At 33.8% G+C, this 1,100-nt stretch overlaps 1 protein-coding gene across 1 annotated transcript in view; it reads left to right on the top strand.

Moving 5' to 3' along the window:
• LOC108754846 (neither inactivation nor afterpotential protein G-like) overlaps positions 1 to 1,100 on the top strand; it is a 3,871-nt gene that overhangs the window by 391 nt on the left and 2,380 nt on the right. The window contains exon 2 of the mRNA XM_018497469.1: positions 405 to 607. Within this exon, the coding sequence (XP_018352971.1) occupies positions 405 to 607 (203 nt within the window). The remainder of the gene's footprint in view (positions 1 to 404; positions 608 to 1,100) is intronic.

The following is a 1,100-nucleotide window of genomic DNA, read 5'->3' as shown; positions in this document are numbered from 1 at the left end:
TCTTCCTCCACTTCGTTTTTCGAAATATACGCAGCATCGATTTTTCATCAAAAAGGATTAGTATAAATCGCATTGTGCTTAATACATGCCTTTTAGATGCTTCACATAAAATAGACAGAAAATACAATACGATTCACACTCTTTTTCTTAGCAAAATTTGAGACATAAAGTTGTCAATTGAGATATAAAGTTACTAATTGTATATTACCCTTTGAATCCTGCTTGTTTTACATTTCTGATTTAAATGTTCATATCTAAAATTTAATTTAATAAACAGCTGATGTTTTGTATTACCGCTAACATTAATGTTTTGCGTCACAATGAGAAAAAAATCACTCGAATTTTACATTTGATCTAATTAATATAATAAAAATGGTGCTTCTCTCGTTGTTGCGGGGTTCAAGTTGGCGCTGGTACGTCTGGTTGCGTGATTGCATCACGGCTCTCAGAAATGTCGAACGTGACCGTTTTGCTCGTGGAAGCCGGAGGATACTTTGGATGGCTATCGACTATGCCGCTCTTAGCGCCGATGATGCAAGGCACTGAGGTCGATTGGGTCTACCAAACGGAGCCGCAAGTCTTCTCGTCCCGAGGGCTCTACGGCTATGTAATTAAAGCTCAATCCTTCGATGAAGGAATTTCCGTTTCGCGAGAACGATTTCTGTAGAAATTTGCTACATATACGCTATACTTTTCATAAAATGTAGCATATTTCATGCGTTGAATAGAAATATATCGATAATAGTATTAATCTTTAAATGCCTCACTACAGGAACAAAATGTTGATGTTTTACCCAACTCAATTCGATTGCTTCAATTGCTTATAACTTTTATAAAAATAAACAGAATATATTTTTTCAAATTGAAACGCCTGACATTAAGGAACATAACGATATTAAGTACATATTTGTTTTTATTAATAAAAAAAGTTATAAGTAATGAAAAAAATATTAAAACACATCGGAAAAAGTCGGATATATCAGAAAGGCGTTTAAGTGTTGATCTAAAAGATTTTATGCCACGTTTCATGAAATATCTTTTCTCGTGTAATGCATAAAATGCGAATATTCCAAAAATTTGCACTTCCGTTCGCGTATTTT

This window comes from Trachymyrmex septentrionalis, unplaced genomic scaffold (genome assembly GCF_001594115.1).
Source record: "Trachymyrmex septentrionalis isolate Tsep2-gDNA-1 unplaced genomic scaffold, Tsep1.0 scaffold81, whole genome shotgun sequence".
NCBI classification, from domain to species: Eukaryota; Metazoa; Arthropoda; class Insecta; order Hymenoptera; family Formicidae; genus Trachymyrmex; species Trachymyrmex septentrionalis.
This window is presented reverse-complemented; position numbering and strand designations above follow the sequence as displayed.